The sequence below is a fragment of the Alosa sapidissima genome, chromosome 4, assembly GCF_018492685.1.
Source record: "Alosa sapidissima isolate fAloSap1 chromosome 4, fAloSap1.pri, whole genome shotgun sequence".
Classification (NCBI taxonomy): Eukaryota; Metazoa; Chordata; class Actinopteri; order Clupeiformes; family Clupeidae; genus Alosa; species Alosa sapidissima.
Genome location: NC_055960.1, coordinates 24,095,738 through 24,120,837, shown reverse-complemented (window position 1 = coordinate 24,120,837; position 25,100 = coordinate 24,095,738). Strand labels below are relative to the sequence as shown.

Genomic DNA, 25,100 nt, shown 5'->3' with positions numbered 1-25,100 from the left:
GGAATTTGGCTGTTACTGCTAGAGGGGTCAGACACAAGGCTGCTGCTCACCTCTGAGGTTCTTGACAAAGTCCTCCAGTTTCATCTTCCTCTCAGGCTTGACGTTGGGGCTGTACATGTCCGTGTTGAGAAGGATGATGGCGAAGGCAAGGATGAAGATGGTGTCGGGGTTGCGGAACTGACGCACCACACCGGGGTTGCAGATGCAGTACCGCTGGCTGCAAGTGTGAGAGAAAGAGAGAGTGAAGAGAGGGCAGGAGAGGAGGGAAAAAAAACGAAAAAAACAAAGAGTGGGGAAAAAAGAGAAAAGTAATGAGGGATGAGACAAACAAACGACAAACGAGTATGAGGAATCATCACTCCCAAAGACACGAAAATCAATAGTGCCTCTTGTTTGGTGAGTAATTGGGTCCAGCCGCTGTCCGACAGAACCGCCCTAATTGCTGCGGTGCTCTCATCCCTAGCTGGCGGACATTTCGTGAAATGATTCAAGACGATGTGCGCGCTCGTTTTGTTTTTCTTTTTTGTTTAAACGTGGCCAGTCTTCAGCAGTTTAAACAGCAGGACCACAATAATTTTGCATGTGGACTAGCTCAAGGGAGAACGGAGACTATTATTATCTGTTGTTGTTGTGTTCATTTTTTATCCATTTTCTCCCTGATGTATTGGAGGGATGAAATGTTCGCTCAGGCTGCTGTCTGCTTTGTGAGCGCTGATCGAAGCACATTCTCTCAGGCTGAAAGAAACACTTTGTCCTTTCATATGACTGCAATTAAGTAAGGCAAAAAGCAAAACCCAAAACCAAAGGCCTGTTTAAAGGGCTCGGTCAATACAGAGCAGAACAGATTCTAGCGCACACATAAATGGGGGGATTTGCTTTTATTGTTAAACAATCCAAAGTCTTGAAGGCATTTGAGACCAAAAAAAAAAACAGTGAGACAGATATAAGGGAGGATAGAAAGACATACTGAGAGAGTGAGCGAGAGAAAGAGAGGGAGAGTGAGGGAGGAGGAGTGACTGTGGCAGCTGGATGACATCACAAAAGAAATTGTCCATGTACACAAGAGTGTGTATGTGAGTGAGAGAGAGAGAGAGAGAGAGAGAGAGAGAGAGAAAGAGAGAGGGACAGAGAGAGAGAGATAGATGGGAGAGAGAGACAGAGTGTAAGTCACACCTGTAAGCCTCTATGAGCCTCTCCACTTTCTGGGCCTCCCCCTGAACTCTGATGTGGGCCTGGAACTTCCGTAAGGCTTCGTCCAACTCCATAGCTGAGAAGTCCATCTCATCAACCACACAGCTGTGAAGACACACACACACACACACACACACACACACACACAAGTTGTTAAACACCAGTTAATACTCCAACTCTTCCTTTCTACACTTTATCATTGCAATAAGCAAACACATTCAAAGTAAATACATAGAAGCAAATAAATAACTAGATGCCACACTTCCTGGTAGACCATATACCCACCCACACGCACAGTGGCTCTTTTCCTAAATCTATAAAACAGATTGATAAGAGAAAGACAGTGACTGCTCCAGTTAAGCGGTTAGATATCTGCTGGTGTTAAATCACACTGGGAGTACTCATGAAGAGAGAGAAAGGGAGAAAGAGAGAGAGAGAGAGAAAGAGAGAGAGGGAGTGTGTAAGTGAGAAAGAGAGAGATGGTGACTATGGTCCTCTAGGGGAGAAAAAATACACATCACTCGCTATCAGTGCTTGAGAACAGATGAGCCTGCACCTCCCTCCATCCCTCTCCCCCTTGTTCTTTCTTTCTTTCTCCCTCCCTTCCTCTTATTCTCTCCATCTGCTTTTCCCACTCTATGCACTGCCACGTCAGGATTTATGGATCGGCCGCTGAAGTGTCCACTTAAAAAGCAGACATCCATCCTGACAGCGATGAGGTCTCGCCTGGCCTTCACCTCCGAGCCATTCTGACGGCTCCTGCCAGGCGGCGTCTCACTCATCCAGCCAGCGGACGTGTCGGATGACTCAGGCTCACGGCCGAAAATGAGCTCATCCACACACCAGGAGGACCCGCTGACATGAGGCAGAGAAAAGTGCTGTCCATGCCTCCGAGAGAAAGAGCCTCCCACATTAAGTTTGAGTACCTACGACTCTATTCTGCACCCCTCCTCCCTCCCTCCCTCCCTCTCTCTCTCTCTCTCTCTCTCTCTCTCTCTCTCTCTCTCTTCTCCAGGTTCGAGCGGATACATGTGACAGTGTGTGCTCTCTTCATACATGCATTGGCCTAGTTGTGACATTAGGGGGCCATTTTGTGAAACGTCTCCGAGTGAAGCAAGTGAGAAGAGGACTAAAGTTCCGAGCGATGACCACTGCATACATGTCTGGGCTGTCCATTCTACTCTCCGTCTACTTTTCCACCTCAGTCCCCAATCTAATAGGATCAGCCGTGTGTGAAAGTAAAAAAAAATTAGAGCGGTCGAGAGCATCTGACAGTATGCTAACTCGCTTTTCTTCAGCTTTTTCTGCTTGAATGCAGTGTGAGAGAAAGAGGAGAGATGTAATATCGACCAAGAACTAGTTTTTGCTGGCGTTTCTGCATTTTTGATGTAATGCTTTTAATTGTATTGATATAAACACTAACCCTTAATACAACAAAAAACTCATCATAAATCTAACTATAACTATAACAACATGGACTGAGCATACAATGTAATATCATGCACATTGACCAGTTATAACATATATACAATAGGCCCGACATATATATGACATACACAGTGGGCCTGAATTTAAAATGACTTCTTAAATGAGTTCTTACAACTAGGCTATGGTCGACCTGTGGGAATATCCATTAACAATCCCACTCTCACTCATGCTATATTGATTAAATGTTTTGTGTGCGTCACAAAACTGTTTTCTGTTGTTGCTTACGGCAACAGGGCCAAATAATGGAGCCATGTAAGAATTCAGTGTGTAGTAACTGTACTAAACTCAGTCCCCTGTTGATTTCTGTGTTGACGTCATATGGGAGGCCATTAAGATTAGGCAGCCTTTAAGATATGGACACAGGAAGTCTCTTCCGGTGACTGGTATTCTGAGACACTTCCAGAAAATGACACGATTTCCCTACTTAAGAGAGAGCAACTAGTATGCTTTAAATGCCTAATGGATGGGTCCCCTCCTGTGGACATTCCCCCATAATCCTGGGACCTTAAGAGGATCCTTTGGGGTTCTAGGCTCCTTGGACGTCAGCATTAATCAGAGGGGGGACTATAAGGGCAAGGCAGTGCCGGGTCTGTTTCAGCAGAGAGGGCATTAGAACAGACTGGGCCCCAGAGAGATTCCAAGGCGGACTGAGACGAAGACGGAGGAGGAGGTGGTGGAATTTTCTCATTGCTTTGCTCTATTGGGACAGGAAATATGATAGGGCTTTAATTACCGATCAGTCATTCCGAAAGGTGGAATGAAGTTTTAGTTATGAATGAATATTTAATGTCATCCGATTCTAGAGGGTTTTTAAAATGAAGCGACCCTATGATGTAGTACAGAAGAGAAAATGAATGGGATAGACTGACTGTTATCGGACTGATATCAATTTGGAACTGCATGACCTCAGTTACTGTAAGATGTACTCTTGTTGGATCTCAGAACTCAGTTGGATATACAGTTTTAAAAAAGATGTTTCATTAGACATTGTCGCTGTATGTTAAGTAAGTTGCATAAGCCTTTTTTTTTAATTGTTATGATGTTACGAAGCAAATCATCTACTAAGTTTGAGTTTTGAAATGGAATTTTGCTCACAAACTGAGGAACTACTCACTCTAGGACATCTCGGTTGAACTGCTTCTGCCGGTTGCCAAGGAACTCGCCAATCATCTGTCGGCTCAACCCCTTCCTCTGCAGCAGGAAGTGAGCCACACCCACCGGTGTGTCAGGAACAAACCCCCTCTCTATCAGGTACTGTATACCTTTCTCCGGTTTCCTGTGGAGGAAAGAAAGAGAGGCAGAGAGGGATGGAGAGAGACAAAAGAAGAGAATGACGGAGAAAAAGAGCAGGGAAAGAAGAAGAAGGTGGAAGTCACTTTAATACACTCTTGATCTCTTTCAAATCTGTGTCACAGTATTGGATTTGAGGACTTCTGAGGGGGCTGGGTTTCTTTTGGGAGGGGTGGGAGGGTGTGTGTGTGTGTGTGTGTGTGTGTGTGGGGGGGGGGGGGGGCAGCGTCTGAGCTGCTCTTCATCTCGCATGATTAAACGAAGCGTAATGGTCCGTGGAGGAATGAAAGCAAATCCACAATCATCCAAGATTACAGGCAGCCCTCCTCTATCAACAGTGAGTCCCACATCCAAACAATCAAACACTCTTAAATCATCGACATACACAGGCCCTTTTCCTCTCTGTAAATGGGGCGCAGGCGCACACACACACACACACACACACACACTTACACTCTTTTTTCTCTCACAGCCTTTCTCCTCTCATACACACAGACCCAGATGTGCATGCATACACACATAATCAGAAAAGTACTAGATAATCCTCCTCATACTAATATAACACAACACTGTCTCTTGCATGATCAGACACAGAATATGGAGATATATGCAAATTCCAAATGACACTGCCCTGCTTTTTTTAAGGTGCTTCTGAGACACTCGAGATTAATTGTGTGTACAATTTCAACACTTGATCTCTCACTGTAGGTCGCGCACCACTGATTGCGTTTAATGAAAGTTACAGCTCGAAAACGACGCTAACACAAAGCCTGCGAGACAGAGAAGCTACTCCATGCTGATGAGCACCCTGGTTAAGAGTGCGGGACCGAGTGATGGGTCGACATACTTGTTGAAAAGGTTGAGGCCGATGCGGTAGTGGCGCTTGCGGATGATGTCGTTGCTGAAGGCGGGCGAGTCCCAGCTGTTGCGCGTCTCCTTGTGGTAAGTCTGCTTGCTGAGCGTCTGCTCGCGCAGGCTGTCGCGCGACGACGACTCCGAGCTGCAGTTGATGGTGTCGTTGGAGTTGGACGTGCTGTTGATGCTGTCGTTGTCGCCGTCCGAAAAGTCCGACTCGGACTTGCTCTGCCGGTGGGCCGTGCCGTTGATGGCCAGGTGGCTTTCCAGCTGGCGAGGGCGATGCCGAGGCATGGGCGGCTGGGGTCCACCGATGATGATGTCATCATCCCGCGACGGGCCCCTGGGGGGCAGGTCGCGGTGGTGGGACGGGTGCGAACCCGCGTGCGAGACGTGCTTGGGGCTGCTCTGCTGGCTGGGCCCGCCGCGCTCGTACGCGTTCTGCCGCTTGAGCGAGCTCCGGTCGGAGCGGTCGCTGAGATCCACGGAGCTGTCGCTGGGCGGCTCGATGGTCAGCAGCGGCAGGTGGTCCACGCGCAGCCGCTGCTCCTGGCACTCCAGCGACGGCGTGCTGCGGCAGCTGGTGTCCGTCTCCCCCCCGCCGCCGCCCTTGTCCTCCTTGTGCACGAGCGACCAGTACTCCTGGGACGAGGAGTTGTACGAGCGCAGCCGCAGGTCCGACTCCGTGCTGGACGGCCGCTCGATGGCCGCGGTGTGCACGGTGTGCGAGAGAGGCAGCGGCGGCGACAGCTCCTCCTCGTCGATGTAGAGCGTCACGTCGCTGTAGGACGCCGTCATCTCGTCCAGCTTGTGGTCCGAGCTGGTGCTGCGCGTCAGCGGCTTGCTCTGATAGGCCACCACCTCCGAGTGACCTCGGTCTAAATCCGGGTGCCCCCGTACGGACTCGGGCTGCGAGTCATCACCGTGGAGGCTGCGGCAGTTGAGGGCGTCGTCAATAGACTCGGCCAGTGACTTGACCTGCCTCGAGAAGGCGTCCTCCAGCTCGGTGATGGCGTCGCTGAAGTCGGCTTGTGCGCCGGACGATGGCGACTTTATGTTGGCCGGCACCATGTCGCGGCACTCGGACTGCACCAGAGCGCCTAGCTTGCCGCTCCCGCTGCCGTCGTCGGTCAGCGACACCTGCTTGCCCTCGAAGTAGGAGCTGTGCACTTTCTCGGGCCCCTCGAAGGAGAACTGCATCCTCATGTTGGACAGAACGATGCGCCGGGACATGCGGTTCTCTGACATCGAGCTCCGGAGACGCTCAAAGTTCTTGTTCATCTGATACTGGCGGAAGGCTGTCTGTATGGTGCGTGCAGCATGGCGGGTTATGAAACGTCCCCCATATTTACGCTCTAGCATCTCCACCTAGAGAGAGAGAGAGAGGGAAGGAGGGGTGAAGATTGAGGGAGGGAGGTTGAGAAAGAAAGGAGGGGAAAAGTAAGCAGGAGGAACAGGGAACAGAAAAAAATAATAATATTAGAGATGTGAGATTTTCCAGGGCTTAATGATCCTAAATGTAGTCGTTAGTAGAGAAGATATGGGTCGTTCTCCCATAACTATAAATAGCTCTGTGAATATTGTAAAAGACTGTGGTACATAGCTTTGTGTGTGTGTGTGTGTGTGTGCCTGACTGTCTGCCTACAAGTATGTGTTGTCTACTTTTCTCGTTCAGTGGAATCATCATTAGAAATCTTTTACTCCGGGAGCCAACTGGTGCTAGATTGCTCCGTCCCTCCCTCCACACTCCTGCCAGCCTAAGCCTTTCCTCCGCGCTCAAGCCAACGCCAGGCAGCGCTAATCACATTTGCCCGCCTGGCGGGGTGGCTCTGCCCGGTGGTCTCCAGGAAAATAAACGTCCCCTGCTGGTATGGAGAAGGTGTGGGGTGGGGGTGGGGGGGTGTTTGAGCTCCAGCCTCGCTCCCATCCACGGCCCCTCACAGCTGGGGAGAGCGTGTGAGGAGGAGTCCAATTAGGGAAGCCTGAGCTTTTGGATCCTCGTTAGCCCCTACGGCACCTCCTGGCTTTGTCGAGTTACAGAAGCAGCCACGCACACAGCCATGTCGAAAGAGGGAGACTAGACCCACTGATCTAGGATCAGCAGTGTGTCTATGGTCTATTACAGATCAGCTTTAGGTAAGAGGTGGGGGAAAGCCTGTTCTAAAGTCAGCCCTAAGGCCACCCAGCGGTTTTCTCACACAAGCTCAGGTTTCTGTCTGCAGTAGAACACTGTGTAAATGTAGTATTCTCTCAGTTCCAATGTAGATAATAAAGCAGGGAACAGTGGAATTGTCATGATTTAAACCAGCTTAATATAATCACTGGCATGTCAAGGAATGATTTGGTAGAGAGATACTCTAGTGACTGATCACAGTTACCATATCCTTACAGCACCATGCATCATTCTTCCCTCTACTGTTCTCAAATGCTTCTGTCTCTGTCATCCACTTGTCACCATCTATGTTCTGTGACTTGCTGGTCACCTGTTAGTGTTGGAACTTGGAGGCACTAATTAAGGTAGATGCTGAAGCAACTCTAATAACTCAAATAATGTAAAGACCCACTGCAGCAAATTTTTTTTAAAGCCTATAGCCTGTTTTAGGCCATTTTTTTTATGACACCACGAATTAGCCCATTTTTCTGACATCACAAAATAGGACAAATCACAGGCAACTAACTCTTGTGTTGTCAAAGACCCACCTTCAGCGCAAGCTCAGGTAATTTCTGGAAGGAGGTATCCTTCATGGAATGGTTGGCAACTCTGCCCACAGGTAAGCTATGGCAAGGCAACTCCAGATTGTCTGGAGTTCATATCTGAAATTAGTTGTGTCCAAGCGATGTATTTGCATTCTTACGCTAGGATAAGCAAGCCAGTACGTCTGCTGAATTAACTCCAATATTTGAACTTACCATTGCATTTTAAATGTAGCTACAGTTTAGCTACAGTTGGGGACGGGCCTTTGTGACAGAGGCATAGACAGGGGGCGGGGCTAAGTAAATCCCTGCTTCAGGGATGAGGAAGAAGGTGCAGAAATACATACTAGCTGTTACTTCGCGATGAAAGGATTTTATTTGTGAAAACAACATATGAATGTGCATCACTAAGGAACTCAAATTAGATTATAGGATTTAACCAAATGGCCGCAGTGGGTCTTCAAATCCTTGCTTGGTTTATATGCCATATAACTATTAACTTTGCCCTGGATATGGAATAACGTCTGTGTTATCTTTTCTTTTTCCTTACTGAGAGTCACTTTCGACGAATTTTCTCTGTGAGATCAATACACATTTGCCCCTGACCTGGAATTTGAGCTAGAGGACAAGCTAAGCAAAGGCAGACAGCGGTGTTGAAGCTCCAGTGAGCAGACAGAGAGCTTCAGATGCATAGGGAGGCTGACTGAGCTAGCAGACAGAGACCTTGGGAAGGGCCCAGAGAAGCTGAGAGGTCTCCCTTACCTGATTGTCCCGGAGGTCAAGTAAGCCCAACAACGCCTCCACCTCCTGAGGAGGCTGAAAAGAGCCCAACTGTCACAAACACATCTCGCCAAACACATCCCCCTGGTGTGGGTGTAGCATCACCCGGGACCCCACCCACCCCTGCAACCCACTGCTCCTGCTCCTGCCAAGTGGGTAAAAGGTACCAGTGTCTCTCTGCTCGTCTCTTGAGACTCAGGAAATGCTTTTTTCCCAGCAACATAACTCTATTGAACTTTAACACTTCCATAACAAGTCCATACATTTTTAAGCACCTTACTAAAATTGCACTTTATAAAATGCATTTATTTATTGTATTTGTATTGTATTGTGCTGCCTTGACTGATAATGCAATTTCCTTGTACTGACTCTGCTCTGCATAATGAAATTAAACTGAACTGAAGTGAACTGAACTCCCTTACCTGTTTATCCTGGAGGTCGGTGGAGAGCTCATAGCTCTCGGAGAGCGAGCGCGAGCGTTTGATAGCCTCCTCCTCGGCCTGTTTGCGCAGGATGGACTGCGAGTGCTGGAGCTTGGGCCGCCGCGAGCGTTGCTGGCCGGGCAGGATGTGGGCGTAGATGGGCGCCTCGAAGCGGTCGCTGAGGGCACTGGTGCTGCTGACCAGCGCACTGTGCGTCACGGGACCACAGGCGTAGCCAGAACCACTGCTCTCCAGAGACGGGCCCACCTCACCTCCCTGGGAATCGGCTTCCACACTGCAGATGGACAGACAGAGAGAGACACGGGATTATAAAACAGAACTTCATCCAGACACAACAACCTCCAAAACCATAGAGTTTAAAGAGAGAGAGAGAGAGAGAGAGATCAAGGGGAACATACACAGTGACTGAGTCAGATAGAGAGCGAACAAATGTTTGCACTTCAAACAAAAAAAATGTCTACCACAGACCTCACACAAAACAAAACACTTCACAGGATAACTGCACATGAAACTCCATCAAAACTCCAAGCAGCCTTATCTACACTAACTTCAGGAGGAGAGCAGATGGGGGGAAGGTTCTGTGGTTAGTCATATGGAGAAACAATGCAAATAGCAAACCATTCACTACTACACCAGAAGTACACTATATGTGTTGAATGTTGTGTAGAGACAGTCAACCTTATTTGAAGCCAAACAATCCTCCACAGTGCAGAGCAGTCCAAGAGAAGACACACTAACTGGAGACACCAACACAATCCCTCAGCTAAAGCATGAATTGGCGAGAGACAGCAAAATCACAGTACTGTGATTGTGTGTGTCCAGACTCACGACTCCAAGAAACGATGGAGGCAGGACAGGCTCAGGACAGAGATGGAGCGAGAGAGACCGCTTGAATACTTGAGTCCTTCAGCAGTCGAGTGAAGTGCATACTGACAAAAAGAGAAATTGTAAACAAGCCTGCTGACCTCTAGGCTGCTTTGGAATGCCATAGACATTCTATTGGACTGTACAAATCAACAGGCAACATTCAGCTTCAAAGTCCAGCTTCCTGTCTGCGCCTTTCATATCACAGTTCCAGTGAAATGCTCTTGAACTTTGCCTGCCTTTTCAGAGGTATAAAAGCAAGCGGCCACATTTATAGCAACACACACACACACACTCTCGCACAGACTGACAGCAGGACTAACAGGCTCAGAGAGCTAGGGCAGACATACAGAGTATGAGATAGATACACGACCAAACGATTGTCAGATCAATCGAGAGCCTGTATACTCAGTGTACAAAACAGACTGAAATCCACCAATGTAAATATGCCAGTGGAAATGAACAGATTTGTTTGTGTTTCTTCCACAATCTCCAAAACAACACAAAAACATCCATCTCATCCATCTCACTGCTGAACAACAAGTAGCCGGTAATTCCCGTTTCCATTTGTAACCATTAGCAAGACTGGGATGGCTGCAAAGGTAATGTTTTTCAATCTGACTTTCCTCATTAACCACCAACGGTTACAATGACCAGCGGAATGCAGGAAAGCAAACCCAAGCAGATCAGCCACCTGTGGGACCAGCGCCTGTGACTGCAAGAGCAGCAGCAGGTATATGAGATGTCAGGACAGATAAAGCCTTGAGGATATACTGCCTTGGGCAAAAAAATCAAGGGAGCCCTACCTGCTCAAGCAGCGGTCCAAAAGCCCACCTGAGCTGGTGATTGCTTTCCCCGGTGCCTAGTGTGATGGGATATTGGCGGGGGGGGGGGGACTGGGTTGTGTTTGCCCAAGAGCTGTGAATCGAACTAATCCTAAACACAGTCACACAGCAACATGCTCAATTTCCTCCACATATATGGTGGCTTGGATTTGTGGAGAGGGTCAAGGTACAGCAAACTGGGAGGGACTCTGTGTGTTTCAGCTTTACCTACTCTCCTATGACGGCAAACTAAATATCTTTGGCATGTGGACAAAACAAGATATTTTAGGACATGATCTTTGGCTTTGCAAAATACTGATCGAAAAACGTATGAAAATAATTGTTAGCTCTAGCCCTAATTATTAATGAAATGATTGTAGGGGCCAACATCCACTCTATACTCTGTAGCCACCTGCCATGGCTGAAGGTAGATTAAAGCTCTCTGTCCAACCTTTCTCATTGAGTTTGCAAAGTGTCCATTTTCTATTAGTGTTTCGGTAATTGTCCACCTCCGCTCTCAACTCAAATGATATGACATTGTGCCGACTGACTAGGAGCCAGATCGGGGCCAGACGTGGCCCAGCGTCCCCCTGGAAACATCTGGGTGTGTCACAGTAAGCTATTCTATTAGTGCCTCAGTAATGGTCCAGTTTTAATTTTCACTTCACACCATCACACTGAGCTGGTGGGTGGTGGATGCTTGGATGCTGCCTCTGGCGCAGACCTGTACCGGAAACACCTGATATCTGGATCTGCAACATTAACCCTTAAAGGTGTAGGTTTTTGAACGTTCTAAGTTCCGCAACAATTGAAGGTTCTAAAATTCTATGTTGAATTCAATGAACCCAGATATTCTTAGAACGTTCATTTCTCAACATTCCTACTCCTTTAAGGGTTAAACCAAACCCCCCCCCCCCCCCCCCACCACCACCCCTCTCCTTGTCTCTCTCTCTCTGACTCGTCCTCCAATGAGTCATACCGAGCACATTGGCTCTGGGCAAGAAGATTAATATCCCAGATTAAACCTGGTTCCTTTAATGAAACAAATTAGCAGGCAGCCGAGCATTCAGCAGGACTGTGATGAGTATAAGTCCAGCCACTGATTGAGTTTGTTAAGGCACAACTTTACCGAGGCTGGCTGCATTTGAGCAGATAGCTCAGGCTGTGATGACTGCTTTTATGGCTCCTGGGCTACAGTGGTCAAATTGTATGTATGTGTGTGTGTGTGTGTGTGTGTGTGTGTGTGTGTGTGTGTGAGTGAGTGAGTGTGTATGTGGTGTGTGTGTGTATGTGTGTGTGTGTGAGTGTGTGAATCATCTGAATGACGACTCAGAGGGTGATTACATAGCTGTGGCTGAGAGGATACCTTAGGCTGTGTTGCTTGTTTGTATGGTAAATCGTGACCATAAAGATGGCACTGGGTGACATTTTCACAATGGCCATCAGCCTTTAGAAGTGCGCTTGGCCAGTCGGTGGTATTTGGAGAAGAAAAAGCAATCAGGCTCGACACACATGCCCAACCAAGTGTGTGACGGGGGGAGCGGCTGATCGAGATGAAACGACAAATCAACACGTTCAGCACAGAGAATTTTCGAGGTTTTCACACCAATTTGGTCCTCGGAGCATGTCTGGCCACATTCTCGAAAAAAGCTATCACAAAACACTCTGCGGCAAGATGTGGCAGGAATATGTCTCCTTGACAACTGGCCATATGCCCGACCCCACTCGAGAAAGGGGTGAGGGTCACTGTGGTATTTGCGAAACGGAGGGCGATGCCCATAGGAATAAACGCTAATGCTTTAACCATAGGAGCCCACAGATAAAGAGAGAGAGACTGCCCAAGCACTCAAAGGGGAGGGAGGGTCACGATTGAGGAGCACAGAGAGAGCCGGACAGCACAGAAGCTTTGTGCGGCTTTGATAGCCTGGCTTAGTGTAACACAGGCAAGAGTGAATGCTGAGACACTAAGACAGCCATCAAAAGGCCAATCAAAGGGTCTTAATGGACTGGGATGATACACACACACACACACACACACACACACACACACACATCTTGTCTGAGTGACTCCTGGAGAGCCATGAATAGTTATGAGATGAAGGCATGTGTTATAATGTGTAATTGTGCATTAAAGGACTCCTGGGCTACAGTGGTCTGCTTCCAGTGACACACCTGACAGCTCTCATACCTCTCTCTCTCACACACTCACACACACACACACACACACACACACACACACACACAGTTGAGTAAAATACAGTGAAAGTAAATCATTAGAGGGTGAGTGAATAAAATATGTATTTTTTGTATTAATATGAGCAAAGACTATTGACCAGGAGATGTCACTTTTTTCATGAAGTGCTTCTATTATCCATGTTCCTGTTAACCACAAATTATTCTGCCAGAAATAGACAAAGACATTTCTGTCAAGGTGACACAAAGTATACAAAGTATGCTTGGGGGAGGGGGGGGGGGACTAAGCAAGAGCTTAGCAAGAGTGTCACCATGACAATGTCAAGCAACAGTCGCTGAGAAAAGAACTTCTCATGGAGATCTAAATAAAGCTTTTTAGATATTAAAGTGGATCCATTTTCAAATCTTCAATACATGCTTTTTGTTCTGAGGAAGAGAAGTAGGAAAAGAAACACTTCATTTGTAGAGAGGAGTAGATGATCAGTATATATATATATAATAGAAATAATTGAACAGAAAGAATAGAAAGAAAGAAGAGAGATGAAAAAAGAGCACAAAGGGGAGAGAAAGAGAAGACAGTGACAGACAATGAAGGTGAGAGAAACAGACTCCGAGAACCATCTGGAAGGAGGGAGTGACAGGCATTGGGTGTCTGCTAATGCACCTCTTCCTGAGAGCAAGAACGGCAAGTCCTCCTCAGCACAAGCCATGGATCTGATGTTAATTTGCCACCTCATGTTTCTTTACAGCACTGCGAAAGAGACAACAAATTGAATCTAATGAAGACCTCACTTGATTAATCTGAAGAGCATTGCTCCTGAACCAGCAAGCAGGTGAACAGAAGACTTGATGGGCAAACTGACATATTGAAACATCTGAAGAGACACAGGCCCTTGGAGAAGAATGCCCTGAGCATACTTGCACTGGTGGCATTGTTGTTTGTTCTATTTTGAGCATGGACTCCTATTCTCTCTATTTTGAGAGCCGCCGTGCTGTGCTTTGAGTCAAATACTGTCTCGCACAGGAGAATATGCCAGCGCTTTCAGTACAGTGCAACAGACAGAAGATGAAGGAAATCGTCTAAGTCATCAGTGGTCCCACTGCAGAACTGGGCTAATCAAAGACCGTGGGGAATGGAGGTGCAATGCCCCTCGCCTGCCAAAGGGGGCACCTGTGTGCTGTGTGATGGTGACACGCTGGTGTCCAGCTCACATTTCCACCTCAGAGAACCAGTGAAAATGAAGTGCATGATTGTGTGTGTGAGAGAGTGAGAGAAAAACAGACAGGCAGACGGATCGATTTGTTGAGTGCATATGTGAGTTTAACTTTATTGGAGTGGTGGGCATTTGACAGTGTGTGTGTGTGTGTATGTGTATGTGTGTGTGTGTGTGTGTGTGTGTGTGGAGCTGTCCAGACAGCAGCTGTTGTGGGCAGACATAGGGCCGGGTGGCTCAGGGGAGGGAGCGGCGAGCCCTGGGGTCTGTGGTCATGAGAAAGAAACCAGGTATCACAGGAAGTGGTGGTCTCGCCCTTCCTCTCGCTCTTTTTCACTGTCTCTCTCTCCCTCTGCTCCTGTCTCCTTCTATCCCTTCCTTCCTCTCTCTCCCTCCCTCACTCTAACCCCTCTTTCTTCTGTCTTACTCTCTCCCCCTCTCTCTGCCTTGTATAAACTTTCTCTGCCTCCTACTTAGTCAGGTTAAAAAGAACAGCTGTGCAGCTCAGCTGAAGTCTGATGACCGTGGGAAAACATCAAACGCCGCCGTCCGAACATAAGCCTTCACAGACACCCCCCTATATCATGGCCTACATGCACTGCGGCTTTCCTGGCTTCATGGTTAATGCTGAAACACAATATTAAATCTTTAATGTACACACAAAAATCAAATACTTCAGAATGGTGATGAAAGGCTAATATTTTCATGAAATAATCCGTTTCAGTTTCAAATTCAAATAAAACAGAAAATCGACACAGCTGTCATCTCCTAATGCACATGATTTAATTCAGGAAATGTGAGAACCTCGCTGACTGCATACATCTGTGCAGGGAAAAGTTCCCCTGCCTCTGTTCTTCTTTAATTACTATCCTTTTTAGAATATTAAAAGTGCCAGGCTTGAGTGCAGATGGCGAGATAACGAACTAAAATAATTGGCTAATTTACATCTTAACAGCCCCAGTCACGTCCCACATTAGCGGCTGCCAAATCAGCTTGAACTTGTGTGATCCGTACGGGAGAACATCCAAACATTTCAGCTCATTAGAACTCAGGTGTTCATGGTCAACTGAATATAATAGTGGCGGCCTTCATAGCCGCGTACATATCCGTTATATACCGGTATATATATCTGTTTCAGCTCCCAGGCAGCGACTGCAGGGGATGGTGACTGAGTCGAGGCTGAAACAACACGTTGTTGAGGTCAGTATGCTCAGAGGGCTGATGTCATTGTGTGTGTGTGTGTGTGTGTGTATGTGTGTGTGTGTATGTGTGTGTGTGTGTGTGTGTATATGTGTGTGTGTGTGTGTGTGTGTGTGTGTGTGTGTGTGTGTGTGTGTGTGTGTGTATCAAATGCCTGTGGTTCAAGTGCTATACTTGTCTTCACCCCAAATATCTTATGTCCAATGTGGGGCACCAAGACATACAAACAGAGTCATTATTAGGATGATTCACACACACGCACGCACATGCACACGCACGCGCACACACACGCGTACACACACACACACACACACACACACACACACACACACACAGGGATAGCTGGTTTTAAAGTTGGATCTATAGAGAAAATAGTCAAAATGCAACAGATAGAGGAAGATACAGGAGAGCATGCAGGAGGATTCTCAGCTGTCTACTCTCATTGGTCTGAGGCCGACCTGTGTCGAACCTCCAGGAATGAAAAACCATGAGAAAACATTTGTCTTCCCCACATTTCTGCAGTAGCGTGTGTTTATGGACACTCAACTCAGGCACTCGGACAAACCTGAGGCCTCAGCAAAACATCAACACATCTCCATCATATCAATCACACTCACTTGACATTCATTTCAGTTTTGAAGCCGTAAACTGTAGAAGCCGGTACAACATTATCATCTGTTGGCTTGAGTCAGTCAGAGAGACATACCAATTCAGTGACCTTTCAGTGGCTATTTTACTTCTATGCACTGCGATATTCCACTATGTGCAGCATGCTATACAAGCAACAATACATCAATAGAAAGGTATGCCCTTGCCGTAGGTCTGTATGTTTTATATCCGTATGGGGGTGGGGGGCAAGCACATCTCTTCTTGCCTACGTGTACACAATTAATCAAACCAATGCATCTACTCAAACACCAATAATTACAACACTAATCCATACAACAGCTCTTGTAGAGTCACAAACATGTGCAAGCATGGACAAGCATATATCAAAAGCAACACAAACACAGGCGCATGAGAGTAATTGGAATTCCATGCGGAGCAGTTAGCGATCGATTGTGCAGGCTGGACGCTCATGCCCTCCGCCCGGCTGACACTTTCATAACTTCAGTGGCCGTCTAAAGCCCGGCTATCTTGATTAACTGCGAGCTTTGCGGGGATCACAGGGAGGACAAGCATCAACAGGCGCGTGATGGAGGCCAAGCGGCCAGGCAGCGGGAGGCATGTGGGCGGGGGGCGGGGGTGTGGGGGATGGTCGCTGTGCGGAGAGGCTGGAGAAGTCTCCTCTGGGGCTCAGCCCAGGCCTGGTGTTGATGCACGCAGCCCAGCTTCCCTTGGATGGTTTAGCGGAGGAAATGAACGAGGAGTTTCACTAGTGGCTTCTGTTGGGCATGCCAACTTGGCATAGCACTTGGACCACAGGATATGCCCAGTCACAGTGAACGTGTCATATCCATCGAAGAATCACACACATGCATGAGCGTGCGCGCACACACACACACACACACACAGAATAAACATTCACAACGAACTAAAGTCCTATTCATTAACATCTGACTGTGAAGCTCCCACATGACTACTTAAGTATACAGAGTATGTTTGCATAAACAAATGAGACCCATTTAATAACATACCCCGGTTACTAAACACTGCACTGATCTGATACATAATTCACTGCGCAGTGCACTTAGTAATAGCTAACTCAATGTAAATGTAAATTGAAATAATATAATTAGCACGTATTATTAATAGCCCTTTGCTGGCAACAGTAATGCAGAGAGCATTAGGAATAAATGGGCTACTGTGTTTAATCAGGGTGGTCGACGCTCTAAAGATAATTGTAAAGGACACATCATCTAGCAGCAGCACAGTAATGTAATCAAAGCACGGCGCACACAGTCAGAGGAAGAGCTGCATTCAGACTAGTGCTAATGAAGGAGCGGGGAAGCTACCCAGCTCCATATCTGTTCACAGAGGCCAACCTGAGATAAGGTAAGAGCAACACACAAGTGTACACACACACGCTCGCACACACACACACACACACACACACACACAATGATGTAGTTGAATCATGACAGAGACTTAGTGACCTAACCACACATGAAAAGCCCCAAACCTCCCAGACTCTGCATTCACGGTGACACTGACGTGGTTGATCCGTGCCAGAACTCAGTTACTACAGGCCTGCCTACACAGAAGAGAACTTCACCATACAGACCTTTAAACCCATCAAAGAGTTGAAAATATACACATGCATAGATAAACCCACACACACACTTAGACCGACACTCACACTCACAGACACACACACGCACACTAAACGCTTACCAGCTGTCTAGCTCCAGCTCCAGCAGAGACTGGCTCCTGTCGGAGGTGCAGTGCAGGCACCACATGTTGGCTGTGATCCCCCTGCACACACAGATCCCCTCAGAGCTTCCCTAAGCGCCGGCCCAGATGCCGGCCATCTCTACCGCAGCACAGCGCAAACCACTAGTGATACAAGCTCCTCGTTCCAGTCACCGAGCGGCAGACCACAGCGCGATTCCCCTACTACTCGAAACGATTTCCCGGACCTTTTGACTCACCAGGAGCCTGTGTGTGTGTGTGTGTGTGTGTGTCTAACTGAGCGTGTGTGTGTGTGTTTACATGAGGAGAGTGCGCGTGTGTGTGTGTGTGGCCAGGAGAAGGGGAGAGGGCGGTACTCCCGCCGAAAAAGTGACGGAGCTACAGCTGGAAGCAACAGGACCCTCACAGACTCGCTCGCTCACGGCACTAAGTCTGAGAGTGAGAGGTGGGGGGTGAGAGGGTGGAAAGAGGGCCAGAGAAAGAGAGAGAGAGAGAGAGAGAGAGAGAGAGAGAGAGAGAGAGAAAGAAAGAGAGAGAGAGAGTCAGATGACAGGAGGAGTGTTGGGTGTTCAGAACTCCAACAGGCGATCAGGGGCGCGAGAGTTAGAACTGGGCTTTCCCTGGGGAGGGGAGAGGAAGCTGGTCTATTAATAACCAGATTTTAGGATTCAGACAAAGAGGAAGAGAGAGAGAGAGAGTGAGGGAGGAGGAGGAATGGGAGAGGAAGCAAGTGAAAGAGAAAGTTAAGATAGAGAGAGACAAATGGAGAGTTGAAGAGAGAGATAGAGAGGGAGAGGAAGAGAGGGAGGAATAAGAAAAGCAGGAGTCCTGGAAGCCCCTCTGAGAGCTTTCAGCTGCTGTTCTGATGCAGTAATATGAGCCCTGTCACACACACTCACACACACACACACACACACACATACTGCTGGCCCTGCTCTGGTGGCAGAGCCAAACATGGGAGGCCTGTTCCCTCTGCCTGCTCTCTGCCAACGTACACATACTCCAGACCTCCGTCTCTCTCTCTCTCTGTCTCTCTCCCTCTCTTAAAGTCTACACGCAGCTTTCCTATAAAAGCAGCAGCCCAGGAAAACAAAAACTGGAAAAGTCCGAATGTCCTCTCAGCTCCAGCACCATCGGCGGAACTCAGAAGACCCCCAGAGTAAACAAATCACGGAACACTCCGGAATGTCGTCCTCCTTCTCGGTGAGGATTCTGATGGTCATCTCTGTAATCTCGGTTTCCTCCTCCCATTTCCTTCCATCAGGAGGGCCAGCTAAGGGGAGACGAGGGGAGAGGAGAGGAGAGGAGAAGAGAGAGGAGGAGAGGAGGAGGAGAGGAGGGGAGAGAGCAAAAGCCCTCCATAATGACATCATTAGCCAAACAATGGGCGTCGCTTGGGCCCGGCTCTGATGCTATCAGGCGGCTAGCTGGAGCGCCGGGGGAGCGCGAGCCCGAGTTACATAAATAATTACCCAGGCTGCACTGGGAGGTGAGGGGCGCCCAGGCAACACCCCAGATGGGCCGGAAGGATGTGACGATGATAGGGCTGCTGGAGGTGGGGGGAGGGGCTGGGGGGCACCGGACAAGAGCAAATGGCTGCCACATGTCAGGAAGGATGAAACGAAAAAGGTGCGTGTGTGTGCGTGTGCATGTGCGTGCGTGTGTGTGTGTGTGTGTGTGTGTGTGTGTGTGTGTGTGTGTGTGTGTGTGTGTGCGCGCGTGTGGGCATGTGTGCGCCACAGCAGGGAGAGGAGAGGTGATGATGGGCCGGTAATTAACTCCGATGCGTGAGGAGTATCTCCTTCCCCAAGTCAGCCTGTCAGACTCAGACAGACACTCCAGACAGGGCCAGAGTGGACAGAATTACACATCAGCCTCCAGGGGGAAGCAGAGAGAGGGAGGGAGAAAGGGAGAGAGAGAGAGAGATGGAGGAAAAGAAAGATGAGACAGTGTGTCAGAGAGAGAGAGGGGGAGAAGGGAACGAGTGTGTGCATGTGTCTAGTCCTAACATTATCTGTAATCGGATGTCCACACGTTCAGTCTGTCCATCACTTTGGTGCCCACAGCGAGGATGGCCGGCAGACAGTCAGGCTTCTTCAGTGCTGTGGAGCCGGGGCGTCACATGAGCGGACTGCGGAGAGTCGGAGTCCAAGGACGCCCAGAGACACTGACTCACTCTGACTCATTCCGGCACATTCCACCAGCGTTAGTCCCTCAGGTCTGATCGCTGTCAGACTAAACTGGACACGCTTGTGTGGAACTGGGCCATGGACACACATACACACACACACACACTTCAAAAGGCCAACACATGTTTGGAAATGCATACACACACTAACCCACACGTATACTTGCATACACTCACACACACACACATATATATACACACACACATGAATGGAGTGTCTAATCAAAAAAAGTTCGGTCTGCAATATATCATTGTGGCACATTTTCACATCCTCTCAAAGGGTCTCATTTTCTCCGTAAGCTCAAGACAGAAGAGGTGCAGAAATAGTCTAATCAATTACAGCAGAGAGGTGTCAGAATAAAAGTCATTGCCCTCAGCATCAACCCTCGTGACAGAGTGCCGCTGCCAACGGTCTCTCACGGCACGCGAGTGACAGCGTAAAGTACTGCAGTGCTCACACTCGCTGCTGAGTTTGGTCTGAGCTCATTAAAATAGTTAAACACTATTCACGGGAGCACGAGCCAGAGAGTGTCTTCTCACCTTCCTATTTCACATTTGTTTAAGGCTCTCTAGAAGATGGAGTGTGTGTGTGTGTGGGTGGGGGGGTATTATTGTACTTGATCTTTATTCTTTCTGTCTCACTCTTACCCTTGGCATCTGTCAATGTGTTATTGTGTGTGTGTGTGTGTGTGTGTTTGTGTGTACAGTATGTGTGTGTGTGTGTGTGTGTGTGTGTGTGTGTGTGTGTGTGTGTGTGTGTGTGTGTGTGTGTGTGTGTGTTATTGTGTGTTATTGTGTGTGTGTGTGTGTGTGTGTGTGTGTGTGTGTGCGTGCGTGTGTGTGTGTGTGTGTGTATGTATGTGTGTGTGTGTGTGTGTGTGTGTGTGTGTGTGTGTGCGTGTGTGCGTGTGTGACATGGTGACAGGTTGATAGTATTTGCAGCAGGTTTGCCTCTATTGCAGCTCCAGTCTAACCTAGCCCCACTGACTCACTAATCCCACAGCACAGAGAGACCCAGTAGGAAAGGATGTGACCTCACATTCTGGCTGCACTGCGTAGGAAAGTTTGGGGTCAGCATGAATGGATATAAGACTTATATAAACCTGTGACAAATGTAATAAGAATTTTAATTTTCCACATTTCAGGCACTCTCTATTGTGGAAAAAAAATATCACGCCTTTCTAGTGTGGTGATGGATTCTTCAGCTTCTGTTACACTTTTCCTGGACTGCACGACATAATAAATTCAAACAGAAGGTTTGAGTATTATAACACATCTCTTCTGACAGAACAAACCCTGCGGGGCTTAACGGGAGAAATGACATCATGACGCAACTGGCTCTTTTCCTCAGAATCTGCTTTAACACCTTCCCTGCCTATTACCTACCTAACACAAAAGGCTTTCAGGGATTAAACCTGAGGCTGCTAATCACCTGAACGGTCAGTTTTCACAAACACCGCACTCCACAGCACATCACCCAAGGAGACGGACTCTTCGCCACGAACGCCCGTCATCATCTGTCGAACGGACGGAATGGAAAATAACCATCGGCAGCGTGCAGGAGAGGTGTTCTAATTGGCTCCCCTTGGGCGGTGAGAAAAGGCACGCTGAGGCGTTCTCCACACGCCATCAGTTAGCCACCGCCCAGCACCGCGCTAATGGCTGCCCTCCGCAGAGCAGTGAGGGCCAAACACACCCACACACACAGACAGCCACAAAGAGAGACATACACATACCCGCGCGCGCGCACACACACACATGCATGCAAACACACACACAAACACATACACACTAACACACACACACACGGTGATTGGCTCAGCAGGTGTAACTCGCATGCATTCTGAGGGAGCATTCAGCTTGCACCTGGGTGCTGATGTGATGGCACAAGTGGAAGGACCACACTGAGCTGTGGGGTTTCAGGGAGATCGTTTAGAGAGGCGGCAACCTGGCCACGCCACGCTGTTGTAACACCTCCTGCTTCATTTCCACAGCCGCGCCGCTGCTCTGATACCCACTTAGACCTGTCAGCACATGCCCCTCTCTCGCTCCACGCACGCACGCACGCGCGCGCACACACACACACACACACACACACACACACACACACACACACACACACACACACACACACACACACACACACACACACACACACACACACACACACACACACACACACACACACACACACACACACACACACACACACACACACACACACACACACACACACACACACACACACACTTAGGTAAAGCCTGGGCTGGGCTGGGCTGAATCATAAGTGTGATAACCTGTGATAACCTGTCATTCCCCAAAACACCACACAAACAATTAAACATGGTCTGAGGGCAGGGTAGGTGTTCAGCCCACATAATGGGTGTGTTTGTTTTTCCCTTCTAGGTAGTCTGCTCATTCTCCTGAGAAAATACAACAATACACTATACACTAGTGTTACACTATACTATAACATACAAGGTCTGAGCCAAGAAGAGGTGTTCAAGTTCAGCCACGAATGTTTTTGTTTATTTGCTTATTGCATCACATCTCTAGAGAAGATGCTGTTCATTATCCACAAACAGACAATTAAGAGAACAACTCCGAGGGTATGCAAGGTAAAGGCATTTCAGCGTGTGTTTAATAAATGTGCTTTTTCCTCGTTCACTTCCAGAGCACAGCATCTCTGGACCAGCTTGCCTTTTGTTTTCCAAACACAACAACACAGCCCTTACACATGCTTGGACGTTAAGCAACGTGTTTAGGTTGAGCCATAAATGTGTTTCGCCTTGTTTTCCATGTTTGTTTCCAAACCCACGCACAGCTTTAGATGATAATGGGATTGGAATGCATCTCCTAAGCATTCAGTTCTGGAGTCAGTACTGGGGAGGCTTTGGGTCCACTTGGTAACAGCTTATTGTATCTATTTCTGGTGGTGGTGGTGGTGGGGGGGTGCAATTAAATATTTCAGTCTAGCAGAGTTGTATTCATAAAGAGATGAGGAAAAAGACATCCACTACAGCCATAAGTAAAGCTGCAGTCATCCCTCCATCTCACACACACACACACACACACACACACACACACTTTGCAGGTTCTCAGAGTGGCCATGCGCGGCTGTGCGGCTTAAGACTCGTGTTTGGCTCTGCTCCAGAGGTCTAATCCCCATGGCGATGGGATCCCGCCACCCCCCCCCCCCTCCCCTCCCCCTCCCCCCCAACGCCAATCCCAGCCAGCAGCGGCTGACCACACAGTCTATGGATTAGCAACACATGCCCACCTCAGGACCACGGTGCACAGAGAGAGATGAGACCACTACAGCACACAACTAGCAGAGAGCTACAGGCAGGAGATGGCAGAGCTGGTCAGCCTAAACACTTAACTACAACCCCACAGACAAACATGTACACATACTGGTCAGGATAACCACACTTATCTACTCCCTCCCTCCCCCGACAAACACCCCCACACAGACACACACACACTAGTTCACAACATACTGTACATGTCCATGTGTCACAACCATTAACTGCAGAATCAACGCAAACATCAATCAGTAACAATGAATGTTCAAAATATCTATGAAAAGTAGGTTTAACCACTGCATGGACATAGTGATCAAGATGACTACAATGCCCAAAATGAATCTGAGCTCCCATCGACAATATAAACACGAGTGACAGTCCAAAGGTTGCCGAGGATTCAGTGCATCCGCCATCTCCAGATCTCCCTCACTCTCTCTCTCTCTCTCTCTCTCTCTCTCTCTCTGCCAGAGTAGCCCTTTAAGCCTCAGCCGTGGCAGTGCTGTCAGTCTACAGCTGACGAATATCCAACCAGGGCTGCTCAGACTGCTCAACACACCACCACACATGGGGAGAGAGAGAGAGAGAGAGAGAGAGAGAGAATTAATAGGAAAGAGGAGGATAAGGAAGGAGAGAGAAGTGGACCGAGAGAAGTGGAGGAAGTAGAGAGAGAGAGAGAAAGAGAGAGAGAACAAATAGTGAGTAAAAGTGTTAGAGCAAAGCAGAATAGGCAAATCATGAAACCAGTGAACGAAACAAACATAAGAGAATGAGAGAGATGAGCATCGGTGATGGCTGGCGCTGACAGCCGCGGTGAGAGCCCCACCAGGCTGATCAATGTGCACTTCATCACGCCGCTGAATGCGCCGGGTAATTTTGGTGACGCGCGCCTCTGATGAGCTCCCCGTGCGAGTGCCATAAGTGCCCGTAATTCTTCGCTGCCTCGTCTTAATGACGGTGTTTTCGCTTTGACGCGACACTCTCCTCTCCCCCATAAAAGTTGCGCCTTGTGCGCCGATTTTCAGCAGCGGCGCCGGGCCGACCCTTGATGCACTGACGTCTGGGCTAATCGGAGTTCCAGGGGTAGTTTAAGCTGGAGAGACAGCGTAATCAAGCGCTCCCTGTTTTGCCAGCATCATCCCTTTCACTGTGGAGTGGCAGCTGGAAAGACCAGCGCTAGTGCTGTGGCTTATTACCGACACAAGAGACACGGCAGGAAGTATGAAAACTAGTTTTTGGAGAGGCCCACTGGAAGTGACAACCCCCCCATCGGTTAAACTGTTTTTGTAAAGTACGGCAAACAGGAGTGCATAAACAAGTCTCTTCTAACCCCCTAAAGGGAAAGAAAATGCTTTCTATTGATCTGACTGATAATAGAGTGCTAACAAAGCTGGAGACACTCTGTGAAATAAGCTGTCACACCTTCATAACAATCGATGGGTCCATTTTCATGCCATTAATTGTTTTAGAAATTGCAAGACGAGAAGCCCCAAGGCTGTTGACATGGCCGACTCAATCAGTCTAAAATGAGCAAAGTGGCCTCGGAGGCTCGTCTCCAAGACAAGGGAGCGATTGGGGGTGCGCTCGAGCCGCGGACGATGATGAACCGCAACATAAGCTACAAGATGTTTTCTGCAGGAGGACGTGACACTTCCCCTCCCCTCCCCCGATAACAAACGCGTCCATTTTAGGCCACGTCATTAATGGATAAAGAACGGAGAACAAGCACAGGCCCAAGACTGTGTCGAGGTTGGCGCAATCACTCTCATTGAGAGAGAGAGAGGGAGAGAGAGAGGGCCGGAGGGACAGCCAGCTAGATGAGGGACTGCTGGGGAGATGCTGCGCCGTCACCACGGTGATGAAGCACAAACAGATGGGCAGCGGCAGCTGTGGTGACGGGGGCGGACGTGCTCAGACAGCAGCAGCTAGAGCTCCAGACGCGCTAGCGCCTCAAAGTGACCCGGCCAGACCGAATAAACAAAAGAGACGGTGACGCGGCATGCAGCAGCACTGGTGTGCCGGACTGTGCCGGACTTATCTCCCCGGTCCGCACCGCTCACCGGGTCCACAGGGACAGAGAGAGGAGGGGGGAAGGAGGAGGACAGCGCCATCTGGGGTTGCAGACGTGCCACTGCAGTGTCCTCTGGTTTTAATCTGTCTCTGCACCTCCATCTGCCTTCTTCATTCATTCCTTACCTTCCTGTCTGCCTCTCTCCTCCATA

General features: G+C 48.6%; 1 protein-coding gene across 6 annotated transcripts in view; it reads right to left on the bottom strand.

Moving 5' to 3' along the window:
* Positions 1-25,100, bottom strand: part of iqsec1b (IQ motif and Sec7 domain ArfGEF 1b) — a 179,633-nt gene that overhangs the window by 13,088 nt on the left and 141,445 nt on the right. For 5 of the 6 annotated variants that reach the window (XM_042089800.1, XM_042089801.1, XM_042089803.1 and 2 more), the window contains 5 exons: positions 8,721-9,015; positions 4,817-6,192; positions 3,794-3,955; positions 1,174-1,296; positions 51-217 (listed from right to left, as the gene is read on the bottom strand). In XM_042089800.1, the coding sequence (XP_041945734.1) occupies positions 51-217; positions 1,174-1,296; positions 3,794-3,955; positions 4,817-6,192; positions 8,721-9,015 (2,123 nt within the window). Of the gene's footprint in view, positions 1-50; positions 218-1,173; positions 1,297-3,793; positions 3,956-4,816; positions 6,193-8,720; positions 9,016-17,370; positions 17,734-25,100 lie in introns of those variants that run through there. The other variant, XM_042089805.1, reaches the window with a different exon arrangement.